Source organism: Rissa tridactyla, chromosome 3 (genome assembly GCF_028500815.1).
Source record: "Rissa tridactyla isolate bRisTri1 chromosome 3, bRisTri1.patW.cur.20221130, whole genome shotgun sequence".
In the NCBI taxonomy this organism is placed as follows: domain Eukaryota; kingdom Metazoa; phylum Chordata; class Aves; order Charadriiformes; family Laridae; genus Rissa; species Rissa tridactyla.
The window spans coordinates 81,891,280-81,907,592 of record NC_071468.1 but is presented as its reverse complement, the minus strand read 5'-3'; the positions used below and the strand labels follow the sequence as shown (position 1 = coordinate 81,907,592).

The 16,313-nt window shown below is 37.8% G+C and overlaps 1 protein-coding gene across 6 annotated transcripts in view; it reads right to left on the bottom strand.

The window, feature by feature from the left end:
- Positions 1-3,878: 3,878 nt before the first annotated feature.
- USP45 (ubiquitin specific peptidase 45) overlaps positions 3,879-16,313 on the bottom strand; it is a 56,757-nt gene continuing 44,322 nt past the window's right edge. For 2 of the 6 annotated variants that reach the window (XM_054197283.1, XM_054197284.1), the window contains 7 exons: positions 14,408-14,464; positions 12,908-13,051; positions 9,109-9,778; positions 7,353-7,450; positions 6,876-6,962; positions 6,256-6,409; positions 3,879-5,055 (listed from right to left, as the gene is read on the bottom strand). In XM_054197283.1, coding sequence (XP_054053258.1) covers positions 4,922-5,055; positions 6,256-6,409; positions 6,876-6,962; positions 7,353-7,450; positions 9,109-9,778; positions 12,908-13,051; positions 14,408-14,464 — 1,344 coding nt within the window. In that variant the 3' untranslated portion in view covers positions 3,879-4,921. The other 4 variants (XM_054197282.1, XM_054197286.1, XM_054197287.1 and 1 more) reach the window with 4 other exon arrangements.

Genomic DNA, 16,313 nt, shown 5'->3' with positions numbered 1-16,313 from the left:
TGTTTTTTAAATACAGTCTGTGCTTAAGGCCCTGTTTACTTAATAATATTTGGAATTAGAAATCTACAAATAAAGTGTACAATGTATCAGTACTGTAGTAAAATTCTAAAAATACTGTTATTTAAATACATGCAGAGTAGAGTCAGACTATTAGTTCAAACAAATGAAAAAAGTAAATGAATGAAAACAAGACAAAACTTTTAACATGCTTGATGTATTTTCGAGCTTAGCAATGGGGTTTTTTGATTACTTGGATTGTCTTTTGTATAAGTGCAAGCACATATGAACATACCAGGGATTATTCCCCATGCACAGATGACAGCAGAGTCAGAACTCTGCTTTGTGAAATGGCTAAATAGGGAATGTCTGCTACTGAGATCGTGGTTTCCTTACAGAGTTCACTGTAATGATCCCCAGGTTACACAGCTCAAACCCAAAAAAAATAACCTAGCAAAGGAATGAGATAAGTGTTAAGAAGTCATAAACCTACTCAAAATAAATGCTTTTCTGTTCTCTTTTAAAAGCAGTACTGCACATTTATGCTTCGTACTAGAAAAATATTGGAAGCAGCAATAGATGTAAGAAACATTCTCAGCACTTAAAAAATAGCTTTTCTACTAATATCAATGAAGACAGAAGTATTTATAACTTTTTATAAATGGAATGTACACCAAGTAGTCTTAAAGTAGTTACAGTACATTGCAATTGTTCTATTATAACAAATAAATTCACTTACTTCTTATATAATGTTGTGCAAAGGAACTGTTTTGACTTGAACTGACAGACTTCTGTCTGAAAATATATTTTATAATCTCAGTTTGCCCAAAAAATAGATTTTGAATCATTTTGAACAATCACTTTCCCCACTGTTTCTGCAGTGTATTTATACATCAACAGGAGAGGTACAAACAGCTAAAACTGCTGGCAAAATTACGCCCTAAGACACACTAAGTAGGTACAGAACCAAAAATTATTCTAAAATAATTAGACTGAAACAGTTCTACTGAACATTAGTGGAATCTCTTTCATGTAAATGTATAAATCCTTGTACAAATGCATACATGTGTACAGAGCACAGCAAAAAAGTTTCCAGCTGTTTAAAACTGAGGACTATCAAATTTGTGTTTAATCAGGGCTGCTGTGGAGCTGTTTTGTGAAGTATGCTACCACTTCTCTAATTAAAATTGGATTTGCTAATTTTTGCTAAATGAGTTGTATTCAAACGCTTGCTTTATTCCCATTTTAATAAATCTTAAAGTTTATCCTTGAGAAATTATTCCTTTCCAAATCTTAGTTTCTTACTAATACATTCAAGTAAGATTTTTGTAATGGGTTGAGAATGTAGATGCATTTATTTCATATCCCTTTATGATTCAGTTTGTGTTAGTATAAAAAAGAGAAGCACATGGTGAAGCTAAGACACTTCAGCCTTTTAATGAATTCACAGGCCACTCTCACCTGCTACCACTTGAAATCCGTAAGCAAGAGCACTTCATTGATACACACAGAGGGTGCAGATGGGAACAGGGTAGGAAGGTTTGGCAGACCGTATTTCATTTTCTAAACAAAGACGACTACAGCGGGTACATTTTGGGCAGAGAAGTTCGGGGTGGGTTGGTTGATTTGTTTGTTTTTCCTTCACCACTAAGTATTTGTAGCCCTCTCTTAGGAGGACAGGCTTATACAAACGTGATGTCTGTACACATATCAGTGTCGGTAAGTTAGTATAATAAATCTGAAGTTTCTCTGACAAAAAAAAGGAAAAAACCCACCAAAACAACGCCCACCCCCAAAAAAAACCCCAAACAAAACAAAAAAAACCAACAAAACCAAGAAGGTAGGGTGTAGCTCTGTGAAGAGTACGTGCTGGAGGCCTGAAAATATTTTCTGGTAACAGAAGATATTTTAAGGAGAGTCTTAAACTTTGGAGCCCTTCAGTTAAATTCTGAAAACCCACAGCTTTTCCATAGTGTGCACACATCAGGAAACTAAGAGTTCCTAGACTCTAGAACCACATTTAACATTTTAGCAAATACAGGGTTCCTGGAATGCTCTGACTTTCTCTTGCAATTCCTGATAAGGAAGTATAACAGATCTTCAGTATGCATATTTATGTACAATCACTTGCTTTAGAGCCAAATTTGGCCACAAAAAAAACCCCAACCCTATGTCTTGAAGGCCACACCAAGTGTGACTTGCATCTAAAATTGTGTATGACATCGCGTGTTAGTCATCAATTCTTCATTCTAAAGCCATAACTTCACCTGTTGCCCTCACTTTTAAAGCGTGTTTCCTTCTCTATTATTTTCATACCTGTTCCTGGCTCTGAACTTATTGGAGTTGCTGCTAACACTGCTTTTATTTCAACTCAGGAAGCCATCACTATTGGTCACGAGCGAGGCTATCTTGGATAAAGGCGTTAGCTTTTTTTCATGCCACTTTCTCTACGTGTCCTATAAAATACCTTAAAAGGAAGGAAATGTTCCCTGGCTGTTAATGAGGAAATAATTCTGCCGGCGTCTTTCATGGTATCCTGGTCTGTAAGTTTACTTGGGAAGATTTCGGCAGTCCAAACAGTATGTGAGCTCAGGTTAAAAAGAAGCAAAGACCACCTCAAGAGTTTCCTGGAAATAGCATTAAAATTAAGAAAATACAGGTTAAGAACCTTGTTCTGTTTTTCTCCTAGGTCTGTACTCCAGGGAGGTAGTTCTAGGCTAAAAAGTAGGAGATTAATATAGGTACTTAGGTTCAGTAGTTCTACATAAGTCAGCAAAAACTAGGAGCTTCAGGCCTCGTCTAGTCAGTCCGTCTGCTTTCAGGTGGATCAAACGCACTCCATCTGTGGTCTCCTAGCAAGATTGCATCATAGAAGTGAAACTTGGTTGGTATTTGCTGCGACTCTTGCCCAGAACTAGTCCTGAGTTTTAACCATTTATTTACAAACAGGGGGAGGGTGTATGAGGTGGATGAAGGGCATGGGAAGATAAGGAGGTAAAAGAGAATTAACATATTTTAACCAACTCTAGTCTAAACATGATTTTTTTTTTCTTTCTTTCTTAGTGTAGACTCAGGTTAAGATGTGCTTAGTTGGAATACATATGGCTAAAGCTGACTGCTTGGTTTTACTACTTTTGGGTAGACTGAGACAATTTTAATCTGTGGAGGGCAACAAATTATTGCATTGGCCAGAAGGCATAGCCTAATTTTGACCTAAACAGAGGAGTTTTCCTTTGGAAGGTAAAATCCTGTGGGAGCAGGGTCTCACTCTGTTATGACAACCAGTTGTCTGGCCTAACAATCCTTAGTGCCTGTACGAGTATGCATAAGTAACGTGGCTAAAAAATATACCTCAGCAGTTTGAGCAAATATAATTATGGCAGGTTTTGCTATTTTCTTACGCAAAAGAGCGAGTGCAGGTGGGAGGAAGGTCTGAAATAGAATAGGAGAATAGGAAAGTCGAGCAAGTAGGAATGACAGCATGTGGTAGAGATAGTGGTCGGGACAGCATGTCTTTTCACCAAAAAAACATTTCCATAAATGAAAAGAGTAAGCAGAAATAAACGTAAGTCTTTTCTCTACCAAAGAGCAAGTTGGACAGGATGGAACTGTTACGGAAGTAATTTGTATTTAAGTAACTGCTTATTAAATAAATGAAATACCGCATACCTTCAAAGCAGACATCAGATTTTGACCTTAAAATGTATCTATTACTCTCCCGGTTGGAAATAAGAAATTACCAGAAGTAACTCAAAACTGTGCAAACTGGATACAGAAACAAGTTCTGCCACTGGGACAGGTGGTATCCTCTACGTACGACACAGGGAAGTCCAGACACGTATGACAGGGCAAAAGTCATCATTTACTGTCCAACTCACACACACAGTGCAAAAATAATTTATAGTTTATTACTCCTGTGAGAAAAGTATTCAGGAACAGATAACAAATTCATGTTTAGAACCAAAAGTAACAGAATTACCCAATTACACTTAAACCCCACACATACTCATACACAAGCTTATATACTGTACATTGTCATAATTATGAAGTCGAAAATTTACTAAATACAGAAGTATTTGCAATTCTCTTTCCTAGTAGGTAAAATGACAATATATATTGATAGATTTACGGTGTGCATATATATATATACACGCGCACACACGTGTGTGTGTGTGCGCGCGTATGTATCTCAGAGGATATACATATGCACACCAATATATATTTATATTAAAACAGGAGTACATTGCTATACCGGTGCCAGTTGGAGACAGCCGACAGGGTACTGGGTATCCGAGGATTCACTGTCACTTTGTGGAAGCCACGTTCTCCCCAGTCTATTCCCCAGTCTCTCGGGGAAGAGCGCTGCAGCATCACCCAGAGCCAGCTGCTGTTACTCCATCCTGGAAGCACTGTGCTTTCCCATTACTACACGGAAGTGACACAATTAGACAGGTTCTTGTCTGCAGAAGTCTTAACAGATGACATCCAACCCAGTTGGATGGGTTGGGAAGGGGATCTGGACTAGATCACAAAAAGTTGAAATATTTTATATTCTTACCGTACACCAGCAAATCCAGGCACTTAACGCTATCAGTATTTTTATTCTCAACTGTTTTAGAACTACGGGTGAAAGTTTATTAAAATAAAGAACGAACTTTCCATAGACCTCAAGAGGATAGGACATCATTTTACATTCTAACGGTACTGTATTTTAATGTATCCAGGAATTTTAAATGTTTGGCAAAGTGCATACTTTAAGAGAACCATCCAGATATTTATAATAGCGTGACTGAACTTCAGAGTCAACATATGATAAATTCTCTACAAGATAAAGGCACAATATTTACAGGTACTCTTACCACTGCAGCTTTAAATAAGATAAACTAAATAACCACGACCATCTTTTAAATTAAACTGTTGTGAATTATAGTAATAGTCTTTCATAAAAAAGTAGATATGCTTGTGCATTTAGTACTCTTGACTCTGGAACCATCTGAACGTGAGCATCACTAACATACACCCACTGTCCTCCTGATGCGCCCATGGCTTCTTTTAAACCTGAAATGAACAGCAAAAGAAGTTGTTTTTTGTCTTTCACGTCGTCATCAAACAAATACAGTGGATATTTCAAAAAGCAAGAGAAGCTTCTAACCCACAAGAATAACTCATGACTTAGATGCAGTCCAGTATTTGTAGTTTGAAATTTACACGTTAAAGAGAACTGTAAGAGAAGCTGGTGGAAGACAATGCTTACAAGTGTACACTGCCAGTGCTTTTTTCATATTTTTTTCAAAAAGCCTAAGACATTTCAAGTACAGCTTACTGATTTCTAACAGAAAGTTATACTAGCACACAACCAGTTCTGACATAGAAAAACCCCCATATTTCCAAAGCTGATCAGCGTGAAATGAAGAACACAAAAAGATCTCATCTGTTCTAACAATCACTGCAAGGGAAGCGTAAGAGTGAGGAAGACTTCCATTTCAGAAATAATACAAAAAATAGACCTTTCTGGGAAACGCGCTTCAAATGCAAAGGGATACTACACAGCATAGACTGGATAGTGCTTGGTTCTCACTCCTCCCGTGAAGGGAAACGGTAAATATATTTATCTTACTCTGACAGCTCAACATTCTTGCTTCCACAAATCATTCACTAACAGATTCTATCCTAGAATCTTATTTCATTCTGCATATCCAAAACATATTAATAAGAACTAGTGTGCTGTTCTTAAAATACCAACAGAAACCCTACAGCAAACTTCGCATCCTCCATGAAAAAGTTTCTTGCTGTTCACATTAAACCAGAGTTTTCCAGATTTTTTAAAAATTTGTAATCCTAAAATAGGTAAAATGCTCAAATATATGGAAAATTTAGTTTAAATTGTCATGGATTTGTCTCTTGTACTAGAACTGCAAATACCAAATATGCCAAGGAATTACATTTTACCAGGCACAACTATTCATCTGGACATATTATTTTGACTAGGAACGAGAGAAGAGTTTTCCATCAATTCTGTTTAATAACTGAACCAAAATTCCATTATCCACTGAGCTCTACGTGGGGTTAATACAGAAGTAGGTCACGTACTGGGTGTAACCGAGGAACAAAAAGAATTGATTTATGCAGCCCTAAAAATAACAGAATATTCTGAGCTAAAACAGTTATTTGCTATAAATCCCCTTAAGGATAAGGAGCTGTACCCCGTGGTTGCTTTTGGTTTTACTCACAGAGAAAGGAGGCTCTGTTTGTACATACCCAGAACACTTTTAGTGGTAGAAATATGCTCCAGTAATTTCTTGGAGGGTGTCCTGACTTTCACATACGCCGCATAATGACCACCTCTCATGGACCCACTGTGCTCCACTATTCCGTAAAGGCTGTACAGCACTCTTGAACCATCCATAACGTTCTGCATTCCCAGATACACAGAAAACAAAGAGAAATTATTTCACAATGAATTTTACGGATATCTTAACTAGCTTTCAACAGTATTAATTTAAAAGAAGCAAACAGACATCTACAGCATTTCCAGTGGTGAAATAAATCTATTCAAAATACTCGAGAGGCTATTAATTAAATTAGTTACCATGGAAGCACCAATACTTGTCCTTAATGCTGTTAGATACACTAACACCATCAGGGCAGCATAGCTTAACTAGTACTAGTTAACATCTGTGGTATTCTTGATATGAATGGAACTTCAATTAGTTACAGTTCCGATCTCGGGATACTATTTGAAAACATTCACTCTAATTTCTCTAGGAAAGGAAGAAATAGTAATCCTCATCACCTTCATCATCATCAGTCCAGTTTAACGTGTGCTCAGGACAACAACCCGTTGAAGTACAATAAAAATAAAGATTCGAAAGGGGTACCTTACAAGATGCGGAACAAAATGGTGCCAAGTCTAAAATCAGGGGGAAATCCACATGCCTATTTACTTTCCGTAGACTCAAACCAGCCTTCAAAAGAAAAGAAGAAAAAAAAACCAGACTGTCAAATAATTATTTTTACTAGGAAGATTTTTAAAGCCAAGGTGCGTTGCTATACCATTAAAAGAAACCAAAAGCAAGAATAAAATTGTAACATTTAAACATTCTTTGTTATGTTTTCAATACAGCGCCTGCTACACATAAGCATGATGGACACGTAAGAGGTTTCCCTGGATACTGCCTAAATGCGCTCTTGAAGGTAACAGGCAGTCAAAAAAAAACCCACAAGCATGTTTCAAATAGTGGTTCTACCAGTTCTCCATGTAAACAGCAAATATTGGTACGCACAATGACACTTAAAAAGAACTGCTCGTCCACCGGTGAGGCAGAGGAATAGACAAGAGGGTTTTGGCCTTTTACCTGGTGGAATCTTTTCAGATGGAGAATAAGAATAGCAGGAACTGAAGAAATCAGCAGCTGTTTCCGGGCATTTGTGTAGACACCGTCCATTTTCTTTTCTGTATTTATGAATACCAAAATAATTTGTAAAGTGGGGCAGTCACACAGAATTTAAGTATTTTTAAACATCTGTTAGAACAGATCTACATTGCAATTAATTTGTACATGTATAAAATCCAAGGGAAATTTTGTGTAGCAACAGAAATTTTTTGTTCTCATTTTTCTTGTTTTTAATAAACATCACCTGCCAAATCTGAGCATTATTTTAACCTGTCCTGCGCAAATCAGATCAAAAGTTGGAAGCATGTACGCTATCTAGGTCAGCTTGCACGCTGAGATACCTACATTGTCTGTTACTATAGCACCCAACTTTCCTGTTAAAACCACCTCACCCAAAATAAATGGATGATCACTGGAACAAGAAAGGGAAGGCGCAGGTCTCTTCATCTATGCTAATGTCCTAACGGCTAAGATAGAGATTAATTTTACATTCTTCAGTTCTTTCTGAATGACTAGATGCTTTGTGCTTATTTAAGAGAAGGGCCTGAGGGGGGGTGTCTACTTCAGGATGCCTCAATCTGCTGGCTTCAGCACGCAGGACTGGGGAACGTGGGCTCCGATCCCCCCGTGCTGCAGAGGGAACTGAATCCGGGGCTCCTACCAAAAATAGCTCAGTGGCTAGCTCTACAGTAAAAGCATTTCCTTCCCTGAATAATTAATTAATTTACTGGTTTTACGCATGTCCAAGGGTAAATATTTCATTTCAGGTAGAATGGAGCGTTTCAAGTAGGTGACTTCTTAAATCTTTTGCTTTAGAAGGCAAAAATTAATTATTAATTATGAACTGATTTTCCATTTTTCACTGTGCCCATGGAACCAAAATATGATTTATATAGCACTTACTCGCAGACCAATAATGATGAATGAATGATTATAAAATAGGTTTTTTAGATTAATTTTTCTGAATTTACCCATGCTTAACCTGTATCTCTCCAGATATCTATAAACGCACAGCAAAGAGGCAATTTTTTGTTACTGTAAGACTTCCCTTTGTATTCTATTTATAAATAATCAGGAGAGCTTAATTTTTTTTTAATCTTTCTGAATTACTACACATTAAAAAAAAAACCCTCCAGTCCTTTTTAAAAGTTTATTTTTCGTTATATTTAAGTTGTTTTTCTTACTCAGTGAACCCTAATGGTCTGCTTGGGCTATACAAACATTGAGGAAAATGTCATGACAAGAAGGTAGTTCTCCCTCATCTCCATTTTTACAAATCTTTGTAAGTTTTTCTTTCCTCTTCATTACAAGTGTCATTTTTTGCCCCTCTTACTTAATTACATGACTTCCCCAATTATGTAAGTTGCTAGAGCTGAAAAATACAGCATTTATTTCAAAGGTTCTGGGATTGCAAAGAACAGAAACAGCAGCAAAGATTAGTAACGATGAGCCTATTCAGTTTGTGGTCGTCATTAAATTACTTATCTTGGATAAAATAAAGATGCAAAATAAATTCTAAGTTGCATCTATGCTTACGTTCTAATATAAGATTTAGTCTTGTTGCCTTCGCAGGATGAACTTTAAAGTTGTTACGAGCAAGTTCTACCTGGGGAGACATCTTCTCTTTATCCACAAGGGGGAGGCCCATGCTGGAGCAATGAAACTGCAGGTTTTGAGAGGCAATTTTGTAGTGTCCAGACAGATACAAGCACTTTACCTGTGGAGTTTGTTTTCTTCTGATACTTCTGTTTCCTTTCCGTGCAGCTCTCACATAAAAGCTTGTTGTTCCCCATTAGGAGCTCTACAGAGGTGAACTGGTAAAGGCAGGACTGAACAGAACATTCCTTTGAGCTAGTTATGTAGCTTTGGGAAAGCGTCTGAAAAGCGTTTTGAGGGTTTTGGGACGGCGGGGATTTGTCTACTGAGAACACGGAATTATTCGATAAACCTAATGCTGAATCCCCGCGGCTCATTTTTTTATCTTCATTTATAGTATCGCAGAAACTGAGTTTGGATATGGCGCTGGAAATCATCTCATCGTTACCGTCACTTGGTTTGTTGGGCGGCATTTTAGCATTTCCATGGTTGACGTGCAAACCAGACACGTTGCTGGACAGGCTGAACGCTGTTTGCTTGGAAGCACTTTCGCTTTCCGAGGCTTCACTGTCTGCATCGAAGCTGCTTTCCGAGCGGCTGGCTTCCTTCTCACTGCCTTCCGTCTGACTTCCATTTACGGCAGAGTCAGCGGTCGCGTCTTTGGAGTACAGGACGCCAGAGCTACCTTCCAGCTCAAGCTTTTTGGTTTTTTCCTGCATGATAATGGGACTTCTTTCCTCTTCATTAGAGGCGGCTTTTCTGGCAAGCCGTCTCTCCTGGTTCAATTGATTCTGTAAATTATGGCATTATTATTTCAGTAATATAGGGGAGAAACAAAAAACAGAACTGTGGTCTAACATAGGTTTTGAAACATAACAAATTCAAAGCAAATTAAACCTATTGTTTTTATATTCTTCATCTCTCACGTTTAAGCTAGTTGATCTCTCCTTAAGATCTTTTTAAACCAATTTAGGATCAGAAACCTACACCCTAGCCGGCTAAGAGCATTACACTTACTGTGAGATCAATACTTCCCACAACTAATTACATTCACTTCGTGGCAGCTGGGGATGGCACATTTGAAGTGGTATTCTCTTAATCTAACTTAAGCTTCTAAAAGGTTCTCAAGTTTAAGCTTGTCCCTCAGCCTCCCGTCGAAGGCCTTAGCTCCTCCAGGAGAACATTCAACTCACCTTGTAGGCACTTGTCTTAGAATTAAATAAAACATCCTTAGTAGTATGTTTGCTAATTTGTATGTTATCTGAAGTTGATTTTTTTGTATTTTATCAAGATTGTAAGAAGAAAAAAAAACCTTGCTGCCACAGAAAACTACTACTATAGACTAAAAAAAACCAAAGCTGCCATAATTTTAGGTGATTTGTAAGTGTTCATGATTCTTTTACTTCTTTCTTTTGTTTGCCTTTTTCCCAGAAGAAATGAGAAACTTTCCTTCCCCTTTTGCTTTTTCCTTTATCTGAGTTGGATCAAAATTCCAGTGATGCCAGCGGGAATCCTCTCATTCACCTCAACAGTTTGAGTTTTGGTCCTTATCTCCTACAACAATCAGTGTCTGCACCTTCTTCTTTCCATCCTTTCCTTTGTTTCTATCACGTCCTGTTTCTACCTCTGTCTCATTCTGCTCCTATCAGTATTTTATATGGTTATTCTGTTTTATTTTTTCTTCGGGTGCATTTAGTGTGTTGGGACCTGATTCAGGAGAGGTTTTATGGTCCCCAACAGGGCACAGACCCCTTCAGTAGGGCTCACTCAGATACCAGGTACAAAAATCTAAAATTGCCACGATCTCATAACCTATAGTCTAGGCACATTCCTAAAATAAGGCTCATAATGCCTTCTGAGCACCAGGAGCTCTGCGCACTCACATCTTCCGCTTCTTGGCATTAATGAAGTATGTTTAAACAAACAAAGTGACATACAGGAGGAGTTAAGCTCACATCAGTGCTCTCACGGAGCTAACTACAGAAACTAACTTTCACGGGTTGCTTCCGTAACAGGGAACCTACGTGGAGGGAAATAGCCATCTGCACACCTGATCCTGTGCCTACACTGCAGCGAGCGCGTAACTTTAGACATGGCTTTGTGTTTAGCTGTTCCTCCTGACTCTCGTTAGGTAGCTTCTTATTTGGTAGAGGGGGTTTCTGGACTGGTTTTGATTTGGATCCCACTCCAGGTCACGGGTACCAAAATGCTAGGCACTACAGGGAACTGCCTGACTTGCAGGCACTGAACTTTTTTCAGTCTATCCCTTAAATATAGACCATAGACTCAATTCATGAAGACTCCTCAAGCACATACTCAGTTTTAAACTTTAAGCAAGAACTTAAGTCCAAATGAAGTCTACGTGAAAGACAAAAAAATACTCCTGAGTATTTTCTTAAGCAGGGTTTAAACCTACACTAAATGCGTGACTTTGTAATTCAAGTCCTTAAACTTGTAAGCAAGTGAACAGTTTATCAAAAAAGGAAAAAAAAAAACAATAAAAATAATTAGAACCCCACAAAACTATTCTCCATTAGGACAATTTCTTGTCTCAGTTAAGCTTGCTTTATACGTAGAGGAGAGGGAGAGGAGCTTGTCTGAAATTACTGCTGGTGTTGACAGGTACTATGTAAACAGCAGTCAAAAAATTATTAAAATTGTGAAGCTCCCCATTTCAGGAGAAAAGCCAAACAAGGAGCGTTCAGGTACTCCGTTGCCTACAAAATCACCCACGGGACAGGCCCCATTTTCACAAGCAAGCTTAGAAAATGAACTGAAGTCACAGAACATCAACAAACGCTGACTGAATTCAACAATTGCTTGTTTTGGATTAGAAGTTTTACTGCAGAACAGTTATATTACACTGAAATAATTAAAAAAAAAAAAGAGACTAAAATAATGATAAATACGTGTCTGAAAAGATGGAGGGGGCGAAGAGGATCACAAAACCTCACCAATTAGACAGACATAATTCATAGGTCACTCTATCCATTTTTATTGAAAGCAGAGCTGTTGCTTCCTTTAGTCTGTATAATCTAGTTTATTGAATCCATACTATATTTTATTTTCTTAATTTTGAAAACGTTTTAGTAATTGTGTTTTATGTATCAGTATTAACTCTATTATTAAGATTGTAATTGGCCACATAACCCTATATCGATGATAAGGCTTATTAAAAAAAAGAATTATGACCGTATATGACATATAATGACATTATATGACAATAATGACAATGAGAGCCTTTCTCACGTTTCATTAACAGTAATATATGTGCACAGTTATTACTACATACTTCTTTTAATCTCTAAGCACTAATACGTACCAATAATCACTTTTGTTAGGCTGGCGTGTTTGCAGAACCCTTTTACTACCATCAGGAAGAACCATGCAGCCAAGGAGGCTGCACTGGAGAGGGGCTGAACCCAGCTCCCCAGCCCTCGGGCTGCTGAAGGCCAAGCGGATCACGGAAACCATCATCTCGGTCCCCCAGAGTCTCTGCTGGCTGTACTATTTTTGTTGCACCCGCTACCAGCTAATCCCTGGGACAGCACTAACGCAGACCTGCCTGCTCTCTGAGCCAGCATTACTTAACAGTTCTTGTGATTGCAACCAGGAACAAACTATGAGGGCACCAGAAGAAAAGCAGTCAACAAAACCAAAAGCAACGTGAATCAAAATTAACTTGCAGATTTTTTTTTTCCTTTAAAAAAAAACCCCGTAACTGAAAACTAAGTGGTTCCCAATGACTGTCCTTTCTCACACTTCTAATAATGACCTAAATATTTTAAAACAAGTCTATGTCAGCTTTATGTATACCAAAATACCTTCATTGATAGATGTCAAAATTCCTACCCCTGTAACCCTAGAAATTTCAGAATAAACTCAAGATGACTGGTTAGTGCGAGTATTTGAGTTCTTACCTTATCTTTTGTTAAAGTGTGTTTCTTGACAAGTTTGGGTTGATTATTCAGTGCAGTGATAGAAGAACAGTTATATTGACCAAGATCTGCCTCTTGTACGCTTTTACCTTTACCTGTTCTTCCCAAAGGCACAGGTTTTGCAACCTAGGAAATTAGACAGGAAATTAGGAAAGGAAATACGCCAATTTTGTATTCCTTTGCAACCTACATAAAAGATGAAAGTATGTGGGGGTTTTCCTTCGCTTTAGAAAATAGTAACCTACCTATATCCAATTAACTGGCCCCTGAATTACAAGATAGGACTACTTTCTAATTTTATTTATCATAAACACACTGTCAACATCGTTGAAGGATCAACCGAGAGCCACAAGAAACAGGAATGATACAGAGTTCCTGTAGAGAATACATACCAAATAATCTATTCTAGTATTGTATAAACACATGCGGAGCTGTACGAGATGTGAATTTATCAAAGGGGACATCGCTCCCCATATGTCAGACCCTCGTGCAGCCTACCACCTTGAGAGGTGATGAAGGAGCTGCTGCACAGCCCCCATCACATTAATGGCAGCGGTGTATCTAGACTGTAAAGGAAAGAGACAACCATAAAATAATGCATGTCCTCAAGTAAGTGCTGCGATTGCTGAAAGCCAGCAGATCTCTTGCTCTCAAAAAGAGCCCGTGAAGTTCCCATGTTACACGTGTGAGCCGGGAAGCACAGGGGCCCAAATACTCAAAAGGTTCCTAAAGCTTTAGCTCCCACAGACATCAGCACTCAATGCAGCAATGGAGAAGAAGAATTTATGATGAGCAAAACTGGTGTTGGGAGACAAGTACATTTTATATGGGATTAAATATTACGTTAAATACTCTCCCTTAAATAGACATGAATATACGCAGGATGGGGGAAGAACCACCCCCAACTCACCCCCCCTACTCTCCAATGAAAACCCCAAGTCCTGCAAAAGCAGAGTATATGTCTCCAAAGCAACACAGTTCCTCCACAGCTATTGGAGGCATTCTGTGAAATGCCAAAAACACCAGAATAAAGATATTCGAAGTCTAGCCATTTTTACACTGTCTCATCCCATAGGTATGCTTCAGCCCAATGATTCAGGTTCTCTAGATGCAAACCAATATGCTAGAATCTAACTTTCTGGACCTTAAAAAAAAAAAAATATAATCATTCTATTCATATAAGTATATACGAAAAATACTACTAAATTAAGGTAATCTCAGACCTACATATACAGTAAATTACAATGGTCCTTTGTTCCAAGTTTGGACTAATTTAAAAATGACTTAATGACATTGTGTGTCTATATATATAAATAAAATTATATAATGAACAGATGTATGACAGTACACGTATTTATGGACAAGCATCCATTTTTAGGCTTGAAATCAAAACTGTGTGTATATCCATAAACATTTTCATAAAGGTATGTAAAAATAATCCACTGGAAGCAACAGTTATTTAGTACATATTCCGTTTCTTACCCTCTCCTCTATTATAGGAAGTGAAAGATCAATGAAAGGTTCTTTTACTGTTGAAATCTTGAAGAAAAAGAGAAAATGCATATTAAATGCAAAGAGGAATATATGAGTTTAGCACATAGCTCCCTTTTTTAAATAGTTATCAGAAACTATATAAAAAGCTTATTAGTTACAAGATGTATCAAACTACAATGAAGAACTTCCAGAAACTTCTTTTTTTTTTTATGTTAGCGCTGATTTTCTTTCTAACACTGCAGAAAATTTCGGCACACAGACACAAAGGGCAAAGCCATTCATCTGGGCATGAACTGGACCTAGAAGCAAGTACGGTGCTGTTTCTCTGAGCTTTTCAAGTATGTGGGCCTTCTAGATGGCACGGTTCTGCAGAAAGCTGATTTGTAGAGTTTCCTGACCCTGGATGCTTCTGTGCAAGCGTTGGACCTCGTACACTGTTAAGCAGCAAGGACTGGTTAATGACAGTTAGATGACAGGTTCTAACCTGACACTCTCCGAAAAGATTAAGTCAGGCTTCCTGGTTACAGCCAAAAGCTTTATTAGAAATTTTCACGCCATAACATACGCTAGTAATTGTTAAAATAAATCCAATTACTGGGGAAAAGGGGACTGAAAAAAAACCAGCCTTCTTTTCTGTGCTGAAGTTTTATTTTGCCATCTATAAGCCATATAAAAATCTAAGTTGAGACTAGAAATATCTGGCAAATCGTACCTAAAGACTTTCGCTCTCAGCACTTCCCATGTGCCTTTATGACTAGAGCATCTCATCCAAGCCTGTTCCTTAAGCTCTCTCCCTTGCCGTTATCAAATTCCTTCCAAAACTGACTTATCTTGCCTCTGGAAAGACTGAAAAACAAGGCCTTAAAAAAAAATTTAAAAATCATGTTGTACATGTAAGTTACTGAACACAGTCATGCCCTCAATTACTGTCATCATTGCCCTTCTCTTGCATCCGTGACCCTGTCTTACACCTGCGATATTTGATATGGACTGTAGGCCTTATTTTTACCTGTTGTGCAGGGACTCGCCATGATTTGGGTTCCAGTAAAGCAATAAATGAGATCAAAACTACTGTAACAAGAATGACTGCCTGATGAGCGATGTTCCAAGAGGGGTTCCCCTAAAGAGTGAGTTTGCATGAACAAACATTAGTCAAAAACATCTTTGCCAACACAGGCAAAGGAAAGCGAATGCTTAACTCTTCCTCAAACGGCTACAGCGAGCAAATTCCTGAGTCCTCTGCAGGCGGAATATAAGAATCCAGCAAAAATAAATGAGACACGCCAAATACATACAACCTCTATTTTGTATATTGTAAAAGTTCTTCATTGATACTAGTAGCACATTGAAGTGTAACCTGCACATCACACAGAGGGAAGTTTACCTGGCACTGCGGGACTGTGCTTAATTATTCAGGCTGATTGATTAACTTAATCTCTATAATATGAAATATAATGTTTTAAACCAAACACAAATGTAACATTCAATTAGAAAAGTCATGCAAATAAGATTTTTCTCTTCCAAAGTTAAAGAAAATTATAAGGATCATGGAAAGCATTTATGATGAAATGTCAGTAATATTAATTATGAAAGGAATATGCTGTTCATTAGAGTTATTACGTTAATTATCAAAAACACTTCAAGTAAAAAAAAGTAATTTTAGCATTTCCCCACTCACGCTAATTCAAAGTAAGCAATTCCCAATTTTCAGGTATATCCCAGAAGAGTAGGCAGGAGGATTTGCATCTTAAGATAGGCAGGTGTTTTAAAAATATCAAATAAAATCAGGGGGTTAAACGGATGATTATAGAATTTGGAACCTCCAGCCGTAAGTTAGATGTAAAATCAAGCCCAGTACTTGAATCCTTTTTTGAATTTAAAGGATACCTCTTCT